Here is a 16,450-nt window from a genome sequence, read left to right as displayed (position 1 = left end):
TTGTAATGCAATATCTTCATAGGTGTATAGCGGCCCATTTCCAACAACCATCACTCCAGTTTTCTAATGGATGGCTAGAATACTCTTGAAAACCCTTGTGCAAGTATGTTAGCACAGCTAAAAACAGTTTGGCTGATTAGAGAAGCTATAAATCTGACCTTCCTTTGAGCTAGTTGAGAATCTGGAGCATTACATTTGTGGTTCCATTAAACTCTCAAAATGGCCCAGAGAAAAAGAACTTTCATGTGAAACTCGACAGTCTATTCTTGTTCTTAGAAATGAAGGCTATTCCAGAAATTGCCAAGAAACTGAAGATTTCCTACAACGGTGTGTACGACTCCCTTCAGAGGAGAGCACAAACAGGCTCTAACCAGTGTAGAAAGAGAAGTGGGAGGCCCCGCTGCACAACTGAGCAACAAGACAAGTACATTACAATCTGTAGTTTGAGAAATTGACGCCTCACAGGTGCTCAACTGGCAGCTTCATTAACTAGTACACGCAAAACGCCAGTGTCAACGTCTACAGTGAAAAGGTGACTCCGGGATGCTGACTTTCAGAGCAGAGTGGCAAAGAAAAAGCCATATCTGAGACTGACTAATAAAAGGAAAAGATTAATATGGGAAAAACAGAACACAGACATTGGACAGAGGAAGATTGGAAAAAAGTGTTATGGACAGACGAATCCAAGTTTGAGTTTAATATTATGGTCTGGGGTTGCTTTGGTGCTGATAATGTGGGAGATTTGTGCAAGGTAAAAGGGATTTTGAATAAGGAAGGCTATCACTCAATTTTGCAATGCCATGCCATACCCCGTGGACAGCACTTGATTGGAATCAATTTCAACCTACAACAGGACAATGACCCAAAGCACACCTCCAAATGATGCAAGAACTATTTAGGGAAGAAGCAGGCAGCTGGTATTCTATCTGTAATGGAGTGGCCAGCACAGTCACCAGATCCCAACCCCATTGAGCTGTTGTGGGAGCAGCTTGACCGTATGGTACGCAAAAAAGTGCCCATCAAGCCAAACCAACTTGTGGGAGGGACTTCTGGAAGCATGGGGTGAAATGTCTCCAGATTACCTCAGCAAATTAACTGCTAGCCAAAGGTCTGCAATGCTGGAATTGCTGCAAAGGGACCATTATTTGACGAAAGCAAAGTTTGAAGGAGAAAATTATTATTTCAAATAAAAATCTTTTCTTTTTTTCAACCTTGTCAATGTCTGTACTAGATTTTAAATTAATTTGGCAACTCATTTGATTAATAAAAGTATGAGTTTTCATGGAAGACACAAAATTGTCTGGGTGACCCCAAACTTTTGAACGGTAGTTGTAATTTGTGGCGTTCTTTTTGTTTGAGCATTCTTAGCCCCATTCCTACCACAAAAAAAAAATATTGCATGCTCCAGACATTTTTTCCATAGATTTCTATGTATGAAGAAAAGAACAAAAAAAAGAATTACATTACAAAAAAAAAAAAACACCTGAAATTTGAGGACATTTTTACAAGCACAAGAATTTTTACAAGAAAAGCCACCAACAAAGAGCTTCAAGGCAGTCTTTGATTTCTTTGGTTTCTCACACATACATTTTTACAAAAACATTTTTTTATATTTATTTTTCACAATGTTAAATATATTACGCACTACATACAATGTGTTTTGATTTGACACATTTTCCTTTTAGGTCGGTGCCTTTTTTCCCCAAAAAACAACGATTTTTTGTTTTTCTACTAGGCTTCTCTGTTAGGACTTATGGTAAATGTTTTCTTTTCATACAGAAAATGACCCTGAATACAAATGGTATGAAAAGGCAGGAATCACACACTATTTTTCTATCCAGTGATTTAGCTAAAGCCATAAGGGTATCCAGCTAAAGAAAAGTATAAATCCTCCCTACATATTTCCCATTCTTTTTTCAATCCACGTCTACCTCATAAACTGCAGATGCGATTTCTGCCATTAAAGGGCTGTATGGCTTTTCTTTTCACGCAGCATATTTTGGGTAGACACGACACTTTACTGGAATTTTTAAAATAGGCTTCTCTATAGCAAAAAAATTAAAAAAAATAATAAAAAAAATATATATATATATATATATATATATATATATATATAGTTTATTTTTACATATTATATGTATGTGTAACGAAATAAAAAAACTCCACCAAAAACTATTTTTAAAAAAGCTATGAAAAAAGTAAAATTCACATTTTTTTTTGCTTTAGGAAGCATTTAAAAAAATGGATCATGACCACATTTGTTGCTGAATAAAAAAAGTTGTCTCGTCAGTGTAACTTTACATGTGTAGATATTTTGTTGCATTTGTCAGAAGTTTTGATGTGTACTTGCCAAATACTTCCATATATAAATAAATACTGCATTTTGCGGATTATAAAACACATGGAATTATAAGACGCACCACAAATTCTGAGGAGAAAAATAGGAAAAAAAACTTTTTTTCAATAAAATGGTGGTGCCTCTTATATTCCATGCGTCTTATTGCTTACTGAGGATGGTGGTTGCGGTGAAGCCGGGTCCCAGGGTCGCTTCTGAAGGAGGCAAGAGTGGAGCATTCCGCTGCAGGTGAAAATGGCTGTGGTGCTCTGTGGTGAGGGGGGAGTCGGGCGGCATTTTGCGAAAGCCCCCCACACATCCATTACTGCAATGCGGTGGCCTCTGGGAAAATGGCCGCTGGGGCGGCGCATGCTTAGATTGAGATCTCGTCAACGAGATCTCGTCTCCTGAGATCTCAGGACGAGATCTTGTTGCCAAGATCTCAATCTGAGCATGTGCCCCCCCCAGCAGCCATTTTCCCGGAGGCCACCGCATTGCAGTAATGGATGTGCGGAGAGGCTCTGGGAAAATGGCCGCCAGGGGCAGCGCATGCTCAGATTGAGATCTTGGCAACAAGATCTCGGGCTGAGATCTCAATCTGAGCATGCGCCGCCCCCGGCGGCCATTTTCCCGGGGGCCACCGCATCGTAGTAATGGATATGTGGGGGGGCTCTGGGCTTTCACAAAATGCCGGAGTCCCCCGCACCACAGAGAACCGCGGCCATTTTCACACGCAGCAGTGCACATCGGAACACCCCCTCATCCCAGCCTGCAGCAACGCGCCACTCTTGCCTCCTCTCCTCCAGCAGCGACCCTGGGACTCTGCTTCACCGCAGCCGGTAAGGTATATCCGCATTAAAAGACGCACCACCTCCACTCCCCCCCCAAATTTGGAGGGGGGAAAAGTGCATCTTATAATCCAAAAAAGACGGTAAATATACATGAAATGGATATATGGAAAGTTGTTGACACAATTACCGTAAATGCATAACAGTAATGTAAAGGCCTTATCTGTAATTATGAACAAGCTATTATTCTATCGTATATTGGTAACAATGTTATATATGTTGTCTTAGCAATAAAAATGATCTGATTAAAATAAATAAATATATATCAACGTGAAATCTGCAGCATCAGTTGACATTATGCATGTTTAAATTCCACTTCAGAAGTTAATTTCTGTTGCGGATGTGATATAATCTCCATATCCAAATGGAGTCTAAAAGACACAGATTACTAGTTCTGCATCTCTGGAAATCGACCTCATATTCTGTGATTGACAGGTTCGTCATACTTGTCAAGCATAGTGCTTGACAAATGTGACCAACTTTTTACTATTGATGCTTCCTATGCAGCATCAATAGTAAAAGATAGAATGTTAAATTTAAAAAAAAAAACAATCGGGATATTATTTATCCTCTGTCAGCCTTCGAAGTCCTCCCGGTCCTTAGCGGCGCTGCCAGCAACTTCCGTTCCCAGGGATGCATTGCACGAATGACCTCTGATGAAGTGACCTCTGATGAAGTAGCGGTCATGCGACCACTACGTCATCAGAGGTCATTTGCGCAATGCATCCCTGGGAACGGAAGTTGCTGGCAGCGCCGCTAAGGACCGGGAGGACTCCGGGGGCCGACAGAGGGTAAAAATATCCCGATATTTTATTTTAATTCTATTTTTTACATGAATATGGTACCCAGGGCATGGAGGAGAGTCTCCTGTCCTCCAAACCCTGGGTACCATCGACACATGAAGGGCTCACTTTACGCATGGTGGGCATAGCCACATGTGTAAAATGAGCGTTTTAATGCAATCGTATGGCGGCGGAATCACCGTGATTCCACAAAATTAATGGACATGCTGCGGATTTTACCGCGATGCGATTCCACAGCGGAAAAATCCACAGCATGGGCATAGCAACTGCGGAATCCCACATAGGACTGCATGGGAATGCGTTTTCTTAGCGTTTTTTAAGCATTTACACAGCGGCAAAAACGCAACGGAAACGCTTAAAAAACGCAACATTGGCACACAGCCTTAAAGTTAGGTGTTATTGATTCATCATTTATTTAAAGGGAACCTGTCAGCAGTTTTGGCCCCTATAAGATACGGCCACTGCCTTTCAGGGCTTATCTACAGATGGGTGTCACAGGTCAGGCGCCTCCCATCTTCTTGCGGTGCCGCCCTCCTGCTTGCTTCATGGCTCCCCAGCATAGCACTCCTGCACAGGCGTACTTATCAGCCCTGTTGAAGGCAGAGCAAAGTACTGCAGTGCGCACGAGCCGGGAAAGGTCAGAGAGGCACAGCGCCTGCACACTGCAGTACTTTCCTCTGCCCTCAACAGGGCAGATAAGTATACCTGTGCAGGAGCGCGGCATTGCAAGAAGATGGGAGGCGCTGGACTCGTCACATCCGTCAGACCGGACCGCACCCCCGGGTGAGTATAATAAAACTTATTTTTCTTATCTTGCAGGTCAGATCGAGGGCTTATCTACAGCATCATAGAATGCTGTAGATAATCCCTGAAAGACAGCAGCCGCATCTTATAGCAGCCAAAACAGGTGACAGGTTCCCTTTAAGTCACCTCATGTATTTGAAAGGTTACACAATGCCTTTCACTTCTGCATTGGACGATTGGTGCTACTGATTCATCAGCTACAGCTCATGTGTCCTATTCTCATTTCTAGGCTGATAGTATGATACTTTCTAAGTGGACGACAAATCCTGTCAGTGAAGAAATGAGAGGCACTAGTCAACGTCTTTAAGAAGTTGCCCTGAGATTGACAGAAGAGATAAGCGTTTGATCCCAATAGTTGCTAGAATGGATTTTCTCTTAAATTATCAGGGGTTATACATGCATGCTGCCACGGCGCTGAGTCTGTAGCACTGGTGAAGACAGCCTAGAGCTGTCCCTAACTGTCACGATTAGGCCATTCACAGGTTCAGTATTTTACATCAGTATTTGTAAGACAAAACCAGGAGTGAGTGATAAATACAGAAGTGGTGACGTGTTTCTATTATACTTTTCCTCTGATTGCTCCTCTCCTGGTTTTGGCTTACAAATACCAATGCAAAAATACTTACCACAAAATGAACGTGTGAATATGGCCTTAAAGGGAATCTGTCACCCTTTTTTTGGCCTTGCAGCTGCCGGCATAGACATCGGGGGCTTATCTACAGCATTCTGTAATGCTGTAGATAAGCCCCCGATGTAACCTGAAAGAGAAGAAAAACACGTTATATTATACTCACCGAGGTGGGCGGTCCGGTCCGATGGGTGTTGCGGTCCCGTCCGGCACCTCCCTTCTTCATGCGATGACGTCCTCTTCTCCCGTCCTGTAATGGCTCCGGCGCATGGCTCTGCCCTGTTGAGGGCAGAGAAGAGTCCTGCAGTGCGCAGGTGTCGGGAGAGGTCTGGCGCCTGCGCACTGCAGGACGGGAGAAGAGGACGTCATCGCATGAAGGGAGGAGCCGGACGGGACGGCGACACCCATCGGACTGGACCGCCCACCTCGGTGAGTATAATATAACATGTTTTTCTTATCTTTCAGGTTACATCGGGGGCTTATCTACAGCATTACAGAATGCTGTAGATAAGCCCCCGATGTCTATTCCAGCAGCTGCAAGGCCAAAAAAAGGGTGACAGATTCCCTTTAATGCGATCCCCGGCGATTAGATGTTGATTGCCAATCCTTTCACTCTTTAGCCTTCCTCACATATCCGTGAAACAACGGTACTGAAGCCACCAGTGTTTTTCCGGTATGGTTAAAGAAAAAATTAAATTACAAAGTTTCAGCTCTCCTTTGCAATGTTAAACACGCACAGCACACAGACTGTACATTGCTGCCATCCTTGTGCTGTGCATGTTTTTCACGGACCCATAGACTTTTATTGGCCCTTGTCATCCGTGCTGCCGGAAAAAAAAAAAAGACATGTCTCTGCATGTTTTACAAGGACACATGGTCCATGTAAAAACACAAACAAAACAGCCACACAGCTTATATATTGGGTACATGTGGCAGCTGTGGAAAAAAAAAAATAAAAAACGTACCACATGTACTGGAGACACTGATTTGTGAAGGAGGCCCAAGAAAACCTTGCAATATTAAAGGACTAATCTAGTGCCCTCATCTCTCTATTGCTAGGCGAGAGGTGCTACTGACGCTGTGTCCACGGTTATCTTTCACATGTCCCATTGTATTTAATAGGCCTGGCGCCGAATTCCTGCCAAACGTAAGTCACTTCAGTAGGGACTGGCTCCTCCAGATGTGAAAATGAGATGGCACGCTTAAGAAAAAAAAAACTGTCTTTGACCGACAGGTGTCTGATCAATGGCGATCCCACCCTTTAAAGGAATGGGACAGCAGTGGTACGGGTACACTGCCGGAACGTTCAGGGACTACGGGACTGGTGAAGGAGTCACTGACTGGTGGAATCCAGAACGATCAGATATATATCTAAGGATAATCCCTTACGGGTGTTTTCCGGGGCATCTAATTTCCGTATTGGTAGGAGGCACTATTGACTGGCCGTCCTCCGGTTATGGCTTACGCGTCCTATTCTGAAACCCATCATACCATTTAGATAGTCCGCCACCTCACCCAACAGTCCCTTACAAGAGAACGCTCACTCTCCTCTCCAGTCTTCTCTACAACAGGTCACTGGCAGCAGCTTATTGCTCACAGGATTGGCAGCCGAAATCTGACTTGGCGGATCCTTATCACCTCCGACATCATCCGCTGGAGGGTTCCCATGTACTGCCCCTCTATATGGGCGTTAGTCTAAGGTGTATGGTTGGGCTTTAAATACGCATGATGACTAGTGATGGACAGGTGGAGTAGCCGACTGCCGCCGGGCTATCCTCAGCCACAAATGCTGCGACGGCGTGAACGCACGCACGCCACCACGCTCACACACCTCCTTGGTAGAATCGGATGTTTGTAAACATAACGCAACAGGCGACATTAATACATTTTTTTATGGGTTTGTTAAAGGGATGGCACCGACCCCTTAAGCAGCACCATCTTACCACCGGTGAGCGATACACAGATGGGCAGCACCCCAGGGTGGCCATGCAGCAGGCCCCCTGCCCAGCCCCCTTCAGTTTTCGGCCTCTCTGCTTGAGGGGAGCTTCAGTGACGCACTGTGTAAATCCCACCCAGGACGGTGCCCCCCAGCTCTCCCCACCAGCGGCACCGTGCGACACCCCTCACCGAACCGAAACAAGAGAAAGCCCCAGCCGTTGTCAGGGACATTTTTATCCCCACAGCCCCGCCCCCCTTCTCAGCCTGAGGGATTCATAAAAAGAAACACATCCACCCTGCGGGGTCCGCCCCCCTCACGCACCACACACGGACATAATGGCAGGCATTCGGCAAGCGAGAGGGCGGGAAGGGGAAGCGGAAGGAAAAAGGGAGACCCAGCACTTACAGTCTCTCCTCTCCGCTCGGCGCGGCGGCCATTTTCTAACGGCTCCTCCACAGGCTGAGGAGGGAAAAGAGTGGGCAGGGCGGGAGAGAGCAGCGGCGGGGTGACGTCACCGCGCGTGCCGAGCCTACCTGCCTCCTCTGTCGCTTCTTACTCGCAGTGACGTCAGGGAATGTTTCATTGTACAGAGGGGAAAAAGGCGGAGGTTTCTCCGATAACCCCGCCCACTGATTTGCATAAAATCCGCCTTCGCCTAGTGGAACCTTATGGAAGGGGGGAGTGGCCGCTTCATAGACCGTGTAGTCTGTGGTGACGCAGTTACTATTATTTAGGCGGGAACTTGGAGCAGGTTCCTGTCGGTTTTTTGTGTGTAAAATACAGGATTGTGTTTACTTGCACCGTGTTAATATCTGTAAATGGAGAAAAGTCTAAAAGGCTTTCTGTAAATGAAGGAAGACGTATAAGGGGAAAATTACACAGCGACAGCTTTTCATAGTGGTTTGTTTAATGATAGTTTAGCTGGAATGTGGGCGACATAGTAACAAATCGCCTGAGGAAATATTTTAGCGCATGGAAATGGGCCTGCAGTGTAAAGCATTGACTCCGCCAGCGTCACCCACAGACCAGAGGCTTGTCGCCCCTGTCACTGGGTGCTTGGTTGTATATCGGGACCTGTCTGTAGATTACACGGCCATAAACTCCCACCGCTTACCTAGATGTCAGCTTTCCAAGGCCAATTTCACGCTTCCAACATTCGCGGCTCAAGTACAGACCTCAAAGGCAAAGACCGACCACCGATCTGACTGGCATCCCCGAACGCAATAGCGCACATGAGGCTGTCAAGTTTGACGGTCGTAAATGGACCATGAATGTCTCAAGTGTGCACTAGGTCTTAAAGTAATGCAATATTAGTAGCATCATTCGATTGCTATAGGAAAACTACCTCTCAGGAGTCATGGGCAGAAGAGTCACAGAGGCGGGGCTAAAATGCATATTATCTGTCTTGATTGATGGCCCTGATCACACCCTCTTGTGACATGCTGATGGCCTTCGGCCCATTCAAATTGAGGCTCTGTATTCTTGTGCCAGCCTCATCGGCGCATTATGCTTGTAACTGCAACCCATCAAGTCTTGACATGATGTATCCTGTGTTCAGGGTTGTCAGTCGAGTCAGATTGTCTCCGGACTTTTGCCTCCTAATCTGAGAGCAGTATACTTTATCGGCAGAGACCCTGATTGAAGTGATATATTACTTACAGGGCTGATTTCTGTAGAGTTGATAAAATCGCAGTTTTAACAGCAGGAGATTATCACTAGAGGACTAGTAAAACTGCTCCGTATAACCCCATCACTGATTGGCAGCTTTCTGCCTATGCAGACTGTACATAGAAAGATGCCAATGAGTGGTGCGGACTGGGGTATACAGATCTCAGCATTCAGAGAAATGCTAGAGAAAACTGTGATTTTATCAAAAACACAGGAAGCAGCACAGTAAGTGACACATTTCTGGATTCAGGGTCTCTGCCCCTTACATCATGCTGCTCTCAGATGGGAGAGCAAAGATCTGATGACAGATTCCCTTTAACATCTGATAACCATCACTCTTCTCCCAAGTTAAGTCCACCTCCATGACTCTGCCTCCATTACTCTGTCTCCATGACTCAACCGCCATGACTCAACCTCCATGACTCTACCTCCATGACTCCACCTCCATGACTTCTACAGGGTATTGGCATACAGGGCCTGCTCGCATTAAACTTATTCTGTTACATAATGAAGCTACTAATATTACAATTACGTATAATGATACTTTAAAAGCTAAAACCACTGACTGGTTCCTTTTGATGGGGCCTAAGGTGAATCTATTTCTCTTCCTTTAATATAAGTGGTCTTTCTTTATTAATATTGGTCTTTTCACATGGGCCAAGGAGACCCCCTCGACTCTTAAGGCACAAGTGCACTATGAAAATAAAATTCATCCTTTATGTTCATACCTTGTTGGATATTATTTATTTAGTCACGTAAATTGGGTAGTTTTTTTTTTTTTATCGGAATCCTATAAATGATGCAAAATATATATGACTACAAATCGAGGGGACGGTAATGGGCACAATAATGTGTGCAGCAAAGGCTATGTATGAAAAACAGGGTCCATTTTACGCTATTTGTCCACAGTTAGACTAAAGGAATAGCATGGGAAAAAGTATAATTTAAAAAAAATATATATATTTTACTTATAACTCATGTGAAAATCACTTAATAGTGATTGTTTTGTTCCAAATTCTAACCAAAGTGATAATCTAGATTTGTACGGTGTCGGCTCATATATACCTCTGATCTGCCATGCGCAATGAGTAGACTGGCACAATGGTTTAACCCCTATTTTTATTTTTATGTATTTACTTTGCCTAATCGCAATAAATAATTACAGTAGACAATATTTTGCAACCCCTTAAGAACATAGGGTTAGTTTTTATTTCTCTATTTTGGCTTTTTTTCTATATTTTTCTTTTTACGTATCTTCCTTCCATTTTTTAAAGTATAATTTAGGGTACAATTTATTTATTGTTTAATTTTTTTTTTTTTTTTTTGGGAGGAGTACAGAACAATTCTGACCTTTTTTGTGAGTTAATTTTTTACATTGATTACAGTACTATATAAATGATATACTAACTTTAGTCCGCATGTTCCTACAATAATGGCTATACAAAGTTTATAATTTTTGTTAATTTTTTTTATTTTTAAACAATAAAAACACTTTTATTTAGTATATAATTTGTTTCTATGTCGCTGTATTTAAACAGCCGTGACATTTTTAGTTTGTCATGAGCCATTGTTTGTTTAGGGAGGTTTTTTTGCACAATGTCTCATAGTTTTGATCGGTACTATTTTAGAGTAAATTCATTTTTTTTCACCATATATTCCATTTTTATGTAATGTGATAAACAAAAAACATCACTTTCGGCATTTTAAAATAATATGCCATATATAAATAATGTGTTAATTGTATTGAACGGGACATTTCCAAAATGGATATACCGATTATGGATACTTTTTTAAAGTAAAAATAAAACACTTCATACTTTTAATTTAATTTTTTATTTATTGTTTTATTTATTTTAGCTTTTTTTTAATGCGCTTTCATCTATTAATGAGACTTGAATGTACTATCTCCAAATCGCTTGGATAGTACGCTGCAATTACATCTTAATGTGTTGTGCATAAATCCATGCACATCTTGCAAAAATCGCCTCCTTTCAGATGTAGCAATTTAGCTTTTCTGTCCCAGAAATTACTGTAAGGTTTCCACCTCCTATGTACAGTACATATCATCATTGTATGGCCTTTATAACCTATAGGTAATTTTTTAATTCTAGCAAACTATAATAATATATAATATATTAGCTACCTGAAAAAAAAAGTTAAAGGCTGTAAAGAGCTCTAACTACTGTACATAACAGTCCATCCAATATGATTATGAAATAGTCATTGTCTAGTTATAAAACACTGAATATTTGGATTCTGACATGCTGGTAGAACTAGTGTGTGATGGATAATAACTGTTCACTTGGGTCAACTTAGATAAAAGAATGCATTTTGCACATCATTTTTTTTTAGCTAAACTAAGTTATACAATTTTCATACTTTTCTTTTGCTACAATGAATATATAAAAACTGAAGATGATTTGCAACAATTATTAAGTAAAAATAGCCCACCGTTTTGTGCATGTAGCCTTTATGCAGATCCATGTGTCTTCCTATTAAACACCACAAGCCAAATATACATTAGCAAGGAGAATTAACTCTGAAGGCCTAGATGCTGCAAACTTCTTACTGCTGCCATATAAGATGCATTGTTGCAAAAAGAGTGGAAAATCTGCTGTCACTGCTTTAAACACATGCCAAAGAGTGCAGCATCACAATGTGTCCGCCAAAAAAATGTATAAACATTGTATATAGGACATTTAAAGTCCATTACTGCCCTATAGAATATATTTAAAAAAATCAAGGTATGGAGTGGACAAATTGGCCTATTCATGTGTGCCCAGCTGGGACTGCAAGGCCTGTTTTTGATATGACCCTAAACCTTCCTATCAGACATAACTTTATGGGCAAAAAGTTTGCAAATTTAATGGTCTCCTGTCACCACCCCATGTATCTCAAAAGAAAAGTCAAGTGAAAGTATGGTAAAATATTAAAATAACCATTACTTTCCTGTTAAACCCCCTTCCACTCTAGCACTTCTCCTCTTGTGGTCCTTCGTAATCCTGCAGTGATGACATCATGTCCATAATGCATGTGACCACTGCAGCCAATCACATCCTTTAATGGTCATGCATACATACAGCACATACCGTAACTATTAGGTCTGGGGATTAGATGCAATGGTCATGTGAATTACTGACCTTTATCTAGGACCACCGGAGCAGTAGCGCTGGAGTTATTATTATAACATATTTCATGCCCTTATACCATTTTTATATACCTCCATCCAGTTCCTAAATGTCATTTGGACATTGCAATATGGTATAGGAAGCAATCATTGGTTTACTTTCACTTTCAAAGCTTACTAGAAAATTCCAATAAATCTAGAAGGAAGGTGTATTGCTTCAGAGCTTTTATTTCATAAATGCATAGTATAGTAAAATAAAAAAAAATCTATAATAAATTTATTAAAAGCACAATCCTGCATTAGGTCAGATGTTCAGCAAAAGCCACAAATAAATACAGAAAGGTGAAAAAATATTAAGCGAATCATTATATCAATATATATAGTTAAAGTATATTTGCAGGATAGTTTGCCTGCAAAAATGGACAGATTTATAAAATACAAAATAAATAAATAAAAATATAAAAACATTTGCCTAGACAAAAAGACGGTCATTTTTGTTTTTCTCATTTCTGCTGGTTGGTATGTGAGATCATTTTAAATACTGTTAAATATTACAAATATTATTAAAAAAAAATGTGTTTTTTTTAATTAAAGTAGTGACATCACCCTCATCTCGTCACTTTTTTATACTTGGCAGAACCCTCGAAGGAAACTGATGATCTGAAAATACTGCAGAGCAAAAATGGAGCAATTGATCATTGCCATCAATCAAATTTCAACTCTCAGTTTTTAGTTTTGTGAGTTGGTAAAATCAAAGCAGCTAAATTATATTATGATTAGACAGTTAAAGGGGTTATCCAGGCTTGGTTATGTAAATCCTCATACCCCCTAAATAAAGAAAAAAAACTGTCCTTTTCTTGTACCAACCATTAAGAGCTCAGCTATTATTTCTTAATCAACTCTGGCAAATTGAATGCTGGGCTAATATTGGTTTCTTCGGAAAATAAAGAGTTTTTCTTTTTGATATAATTGATAAATCTGACACTTTTTTTGTGGCAGATTTTTTTGGGGAAGCCAAAGTAGATTCAAAAGGAATGGCAAACATAAGTGAAGGAAATATATGTTTACGGTAATTCATTTCTGCTGGATTCACTTCTGGCTTTGGCTCAAAGAGTACTTGCATAATTCCACATATGTTGGGTAGTTTCACATAGTGTTTTTTTCCTGGCGTCAATAAGGATATTTTCCTTGCTTTAGATGTGTGTTTTTTTTTGGTGAGTGACATTCTTTTTACAATGCCGCATCCTCTAAGTATGGCATTTTATTCTTATAGGCTTGACTACAGAATTTAAAAAGGCTTAGACTAAAAGGCCTGAAAAAAAAGAAGTCTGAATAAAAAAAGTTTCCCAAAATCTGCTTGTAAAAAAAATACATAAAAATTATGTAATTTCAAGGCTATGTTCCCCAATGAGTATTGGGGAGTTTTTAATGTTGCAGATTTTCTGCAGCATTTCTGTATCTATTAACTAAATTAGGTTACTTGCATTTTCTTTCATTGCGTTTTTTTACATGTGCTTTTATTGCGTTTTTTATTCTGTCGCCTTTGTCTCTTTTTCGTATGTCATGTTTTAAAGTAAACTGCATTTGTTTTTTTTTATATTTTCTGGTATTTGGCACTGACTAAACTTGATTGATACAGTCACTTGTGGATTATGTGCGTTTTTTTAACCTCTGGCTTTTCTGTATCTAATGCAACTCTATGGGGAAAATCCACACAATACTCGGCGTACCCTTATTCTGTAATTTTGAATTCGTTCTTCCAAGAAGCTGGAATTCAGTGAGCCGTTTAGTGTATGTGCTCATGGAATTTTGTTTGAAGTGTTCAAAAATTAGAAATTTTCTAGTAGAAATCTTATATTTTTTTTCCTGAAATATTTTTTTCTCCCCGCCTTTTGATGGGACAGTGTCTAGTGTGGAGTGGTTTCCATCAGAATATATTTAACAGAAGTGACATACACTTTCATTTTTCCCCCCAGGTATTTTTCGAAAGTTGAAACAGAAAAAAAATGCTCAAAAGACTGAACATATAACCAGAAAAGTGGTTGTACAAAAGATATCAGTCTTTCAAGCATTTCTTGAGCGATTCTTCAAGTTGTTTTTTTTTCAGAGAGGACCGGCTCCAAAAGACCCCACTAGTGATGAATGAGACATACAGCCGCAGGGTCTCGAACATGTTATTCGAGCATGCCGAAGACACTCAGCACACAAGCATGCTTGATAACACCTTTTCCGAGCACGTTCGCTCATCACTAGACTATGCTTAAAAAACTCCCTGGGGCTGATTCATCATTGCTTTTGCACTTTTTTGTCTAGTTTTGCGCCTGTTTTTTGTTGGCATCATACACATTTTGTCACTTGAACCTTCTTTTAAAGTAATTATTTAATGTCTTCATCGGTTTTTATCTTTTAAATGTTTGCCACTATGGGTGGGTTTATGCTTTCCAGATGTTTTTTTTTACGATTCATTATTTGCGACTTTTCGAAAAGTTGCAAAGTTTTTTTGTTCTCTATTGCCCAGCTGGAGTAATATTATGTACACCAGATTTTTTTTTCTCTGTTTTTGCAATATTTTGCAATCGTGCAACTTTTTCCACTAGAGAGTAAAAAAAAAAAAAACGGTTAAAGACGAAAATAAAGAGACTTTTTGATTTTGCGAAAAATTCATGAACTGCACCCGCCATTTTGAAGAATTTGGAGGAAAAAGCAGGAATGAATGCCACAAGGCAAACAAAATAGAAAGGTGACTTAATAAAAATTGCAAATGATGAATCGGGGTCCTAGCGTAAATAAAATGATAGGATCGCAAGCGGAACTCTTCTAAATAGCTGTGCATTTACATTAATGGATCAATTCTTGCTTTCAATTCTAAGCTAAGGTATTCCTTAGCTTATTATTATTTTTTTTTCTTTTACTTTTATACTAAACTTTGGTGATTGAAATGGTCTGAGACATCGTGTGGTACACTGTTTAATTACATTTATTATATAATATGATCCAATACTTAATATTGATTATTAATTATTAAGCTCTTTTGGGCACTTTTTTAATAAATAGATATTAATGAATTAGTTAAAATAATTGTGTGATGGGTCCCTCTTTTTGTGAACTGACAGCGGTGGGAACGGGAATGTTATATTGATGGTATCTCTTAATTATGTCAAGTGCGGGGGACATTGGGGAGTAATAAGCATGTTTGGTATTCACACTACCATGCCACTGAGTTCCCCATAGAATTCTATGGCGTGGTATGATTAGCAGCTTAAAGCCGGAGTCACACTACCGTAGAATACGGTAGAGTGCTATGCAAGAGGAGTGTGAGGGTTTTGTTTGTCAGAGCTTACAATCTGTGATGAATTAGATGTAACATAAAATATTAAAAGTGCTTGTATTGTATGATCCAGCCATCTTTAATAAAAAAAAATATAAATGTAACCTGCATGAGCCTGTCACTAGCCATTATCTGTAATTGTCAGATGCAAAATGTTATTGAGTGCATGCAGGGCCAGCTTTAGACAAAGTGGGGCCCTGGACAAACATCAAGGTGGGGCCCTGGTGACATCAAGGTCATGTGACTATGATGTCACTAAAAGTTATTTAACTGAAGGAGTTTAGAGCAGCTGAAGAGGAGACAGGCCAGCGTAGAGGGGAGGGAGGCAACTGGGCAATTTCTCAGGGCCTCACTCTCTTAAGGGTCCCCAGCATTTATATTCTGAGTTTAAGAGTGCTTAAAGGAGTTTTCCCACAAACAAAAGTTGATTTTAATCAATAGATCTTGGAATAATAAAAATTTCCAAAATTGGATGTTTAAATAAAATGTCCCTTTTCTGAGATAATCTTTTAAATGTGCCCCTGCTGTGTATTGTGTAATGACTGTGTCTGACCGTGCAGGAACATGGTCGGATCATACCACATGTCTTTAGCAGTGGGTGGGAAGCAAAAGAGTATACAGATAGCAAAGCAGGGGATCACAGTTGATTCTTTATTTGAGGTAAGATGTTTCCCTGTCCTTTTTATTAAACAATGTTTTGCTTCAAATAAAGAATCCTTAGCAATCCCATGCTGTAATGTCTGCATACTCCCCCCTCCCCCCCGCCTAGGAAATGTGGCATGATCAGACCAAGTTCCTGTACAATCAGACATAGCCATTGCACAGTACACATTTATAAGATTATCACGGCACAGGAACATTTAATTTAAACACATCTAATGGTGGAAGTTATCTTTAATCTAAAATCTTTTGCCTAAAATGCACTTTTGTTTGTGCAAAACAACCATGATATCATCAAAGATAATCTAAC

At 40.4% G+C, this 16,450-nt stretch overlaps 1 protein-coding gene across 1 annotated transcript in view; it reads right to left on the bottom strand.

Moving 5' to 3' along the window:
* Nucleotides 1–7,912, bottom strand: part of MECP2 (methyl-CpG binding protein 2) — a 105,485-nt gene extending 97,573 nt beyond the window's left edge. The window contains exon 1 of the mRNA XM_073590798.1: nt 7,763–7,912. Coding sequence (XP_073446899.1) covers nt 7,763–7,794 — 32 coding nt within the window. The 5' untranslated portion in view covers nt 7,795–7,912. The remainder of the gene's footprint in view (nt 1–7,762) is intronic.
* Between the last annotated feature and the right edge of the window lie 8,538 nt (nt 7,913–16,450).

The sequence above is a fragment of the Dendrobates tinctorius genome, unplaced genomic scaffold, assembly GCF_039654945.1.
Source record: "Dendrobates tinctorius isolate UK_male_01 unplaced genomic scaffold, ASM3965494v1 ptg000120l, whole genome shotgun sequence".
Taxonomy (NCBI): domain Eukaryota; kingdom Metazoa; phylum Chordata; class Amphibia; order Anura; family Dendrobatidae; genus Dendrobates; species Dendrobates tinctorius.
The sequence above is the reverse complement of the archived record's forward strand: the minus strand, read 5'-3'. Positions and strand labels throughout refer to the sequence as shown.